The 3,797-nt window shown below is 41.0% G+C and overlaps 1 protein-coding gene across 1 annotated transcript in view; it reads right to left on the reverse strand.

The window, feature by feature from the left end:
* Nucleotides 1-1,525, reverse strand: part of mus81 (MUS81 structure-specific endonuclease subunit) — an 11,239-nt gene extending 9,714 nt beyond the window's left edge. Inside the window, exons 1-3 of the mRNA XM_080051700.1 lie at nucleotides 1,474-1,525; nucleotides 976-1,130; nucleotides 394-523 (exon numbers count right to left, since the gene is read on the reverse strand). Coding sequence (XP_079907826.1) covers nucleotides 394-523; nucleotides 976-1,119 — 274 coding nt within the window. The 5' untranslated portion in view covers nucleotides 1,120-1,130; nucleotides 1,474-1,525. The remainder of the gene's footprint in view (nucleotides 1-393; nucleotides 524-975; nucleotides 1,131-1,473) is intronic.
* Between the last annotated feature and the right edge of the window lie 2,272 nt (nucleotides 1,526-3,797).

Consider the following 3,797-nt stretch of genomic DNA (forward strand, 5'->3'; position numbering starts at 1 on the left):
TATTATTAACTGATGGTCTCGTTTGCTGTGACATCACATGTAATTTATGATCATCAGAGGAAAAATTAGACTGTTTCAGAAATATTTAAAAGTTCTTCGTAGCACCTTTAACATAGGCCTACATTAACTTAAAACAATCATCATTTTTTTCTTAGAACAAAATCTAAGGGGGAAAAACTCCAACTTAAACAAGTGTAAGAAAATGTTTATCTAATGAATGCAATCAGTCTCTCACCGTTGTCTCTCGCTTTTGCTACTACAGGGATGGAAAAGTATCTATCTATCTATCTATCTATCTATCTATCTATCTATCCATCTATCCATCCATCCATCCATCCATCCATCCATCCATCTATCCATCCAATCAGTCACTGAATGCCCTCTCTCTCTCACCGTTGTCTCTGTAGTATCTCTGCAGTCTCTCGTCCAGGATTCTACAGATTCCGTCTCCAAAGTTCTGCAGGATTTTTGCCTCTTTGGCGTTTTGCAGCGGCAGAGGGTATTTATTAAGAGACGAGATCGCCTGGGGAGAGAGAGAGACAGGCATGCACATTAGATAGATAGATAGATAGATAGAAAGATAGATAGATAGATAGATAGATAGATAGATAGATAGATAGATAGATAGATAGATAGATAGATAGATAGATAGATAGATAGATAGATAGACAAAAAGAAAGAGTATGTCATTTGGAACACAGTCTTTCTCACCTTCTGGTACACGTACTGTATCTTGCTCTAGACAGACAGATAGATAGATAGATAGATAGACAGACAGACAGACAGACAGACAGACAGACAGACAGATAGATAGACAGACAGACAGACAGACAGACAGACAGACAGACAGACAGACAGACAGACAGACAGACAGACAGACAGATAGATAGATAGATAGATAGATAGATAGATAGATAGATAGATAGATAGATAGATAGATAGATAGATAGATAGATAGACAGACAGACAGCTCACCTTCTGGTAGACGTATTGTGTCTTGGCCCCCTTGTCCCTAGCTTCGTCCCGTAGCTCGGTGAGCCAGTGGAGGAACAGCGGGTTGGGACAGGACGGCAGCGCGCGCTTACGACCCAACCGCACCGGGACGACCGATGGTGTCATGCCTCTACGGTCTGACGAGAGGGACAATTTAAACTGGGGAATACTTTTTTTTTTTTTTAACATATATAGCTCTATCCTCCTCCTCCTGTGTGTGTGTGTGTGTGTGTGTGTGTGTGTGTGTGTGTGTGTGTGTGTGTGTGTGTGTGTGTGTGTGTGTGTGTGTGTGTGTGTGTGTGTGTGTGTGTGTATCTCACCCAATGACAGCGATATTTATCGCCGAGAAAAAGCCTTATTTATGGCATTTATGAATGAAAATTAGCGCCAAGCGTGCAACAACATACGCAGCGACCATATACTATATATAAAACACGCAATAACATTAATTACCGTTACATTAAAGGTACAAATCCTCACCTTTTTACTCCCGCAGCCTCTCAGCGCCTTGTTTTCAAACGGTGACTTTTCCTTGTTGATATCAGAGACCGGAAAAGTAGAAGGAGGCGCCACACAACACAAGGGGCGATAATTCAGACAGTGACACCTAGCGGCCAACTATATACATTGTGTTTGGTTCTTTATTAGGTTCAGAAAAAGGTTTTTATTGCCAGGTACCGCTTTGTAAAAAATTAAGAGACCACTTCAAATGTTCAGTGTCTCTCGTTTTTACTGTTTATAGGCATATGTTTGAGTAGAATGAACATTTTGGATTTATAATATAAACCACTGACAACTTTTCTACCAAAATTCCAATACATTTTTAGTCATTAAGAGCATTTTCAATAAGTTATGTAGGGGTGAAGATTGAAGAAAAATCCAGGCTGGTCTCTTAATTTTTTTCAAGAGCTGTATGTCCACACTGGATATCTGAACAAATAAACACTCAAGTGACAATATAATGATTTTAAATAATGGAAGTATTATGCAGGACAAAAACAACTATTATAATAATAATTATTTTGCTATGATAGTCTGATTCTAATGGAAAAATTATATATCCACAGATGACCAACATGCACACACACACACACGCACACACACGCACACATCAACTCGCAGTTTGCTACTGTACACCAGGCAATGTACTGGAGCTCATATGGACACATATTATTTTTGTTCGCACTCACACACACGCACATGCACACGCACACACATACACACACACACACACACACACACACACACACACACACACACACACACACACACACACACACACACACACACACACACACACACACACACTCGCACACACACACACACACACACAAACAAACACACGCCCACACACACATAGGGAATGTTACCTGTCCGGTGCCCCCACCCATTGATGAGAAAAATAGATTCTATAAATATAAAGTATGCAGACAGACCTGAGGCAGTGACGTGGGCAGAGGGAGGGAGAGAGAGAGGGAGGGAGAGAGGGAGAGAGAGAGGGAGAGAGAGAGGGAGGGAGGGAGAGAGGCGCAGAGGGAGGGAGAGAGAGAGACACAGAGGGAGGGAGAGAGGGAGAGAGAGAGGGAGGGAGGGAGAGAGACGCAGAGGCAATTAAAAAGAATCGAAAGTTCAAAACCTGAATTAAACCGGTCAGTAAACAGTCACACAGTCTGAAATCACACACCTATCACATAACAGACATTCCTTTGTCACGACATTGAAGCAGCTCAAATCTTCCCATTTCCAAAACTACATTTTCATCAAAAATATACATTGATAATTCACTTTAAATTGTTGCCATTGTAATTTAAGGAAGTGCTTAGCAAAAAAAAATCAATTATGTACGGACCACTTTCTAAATATGTTCTGAGCCAAGTAGCACTTAGCTGGCCCCATTTACGTTTTTGATTAAAAAAAATAGATATCGAAATCGACTTCAATACAAATGCATTGCGTCTTTTCAAACGTCATGAAAGTTTTTTGTATATTCTTTATTGCTTCTGTATACTTCAGTGTAAACGGTCCGACCAACCTCGCATACTCAATCGATGGTTAAGTAGACAGTATGTAGTATATACATGTTGAGCATGTAGGAGGGAGGACGTTAGTAGGCCGTTCAAACGCAGCCTATGGTCGACTTGAATCGCATACTCTTTCTTTTTTCTATTCTACATACTGCATCCGACGATAAAAATAATCTAGTTAGGATGCAGTAGGCATACTATTGGGACATACTTTACTCTCTTATTTCATCATAACATTGCGCCTTGATCTTGCCTCTTGCTTTTATATCCGTCTCATCCCCGTTTGTTTTCATATGGAGGCTTCGTCGATGTTACGTCACTTCACGTGCGCACTGGATTGTGGGTCAGAATCGCCCAAATAGGATGCACTTTTCAACACTAACAATCTTGGCCGCATGAAGTAGGACATCCGGGTACTTCTAAACATCCTAAATCTGGCCATAAGAATCGGGACATCCTAAATCTTTTTTCTACCAAACTATATAGTAGAAAGTATGCGATTCGGAACGCAACCTATGTGTGCATTGCTGTGTACCTTACCTTACCTCTGTCATTTATTTTTATTTTTTACCTTACCTGTGTGACTGTGTACAACCACGAGGGGCCACCAGTCACACATTTACACAGGGGGGATTTGACCCCAAACAAAGTTCAGGTCAGCTGTGTCTAAATCACTGCAGGTTAGGACAGAGCAGCTAACTCTCTACTGACACTGAGCTAGTTAGAGTTAGGGGTAAAACTGACTCCCACATCCCACCAAAACCCATTAAAGGAATACTT

The sequence above is a fragment of the Ammodytes marinus genome, assembly GCF_949987685.1.
Source record: "Ammodytes marinus genome assembly, chromosome: 23".
Lineage (NCBI taxonomy): Eukaryota > Metazoa > Chordata > Actinopteri > Uranoscopiformes > Ammodytidae > Ammodytes > Ammodytes marinus.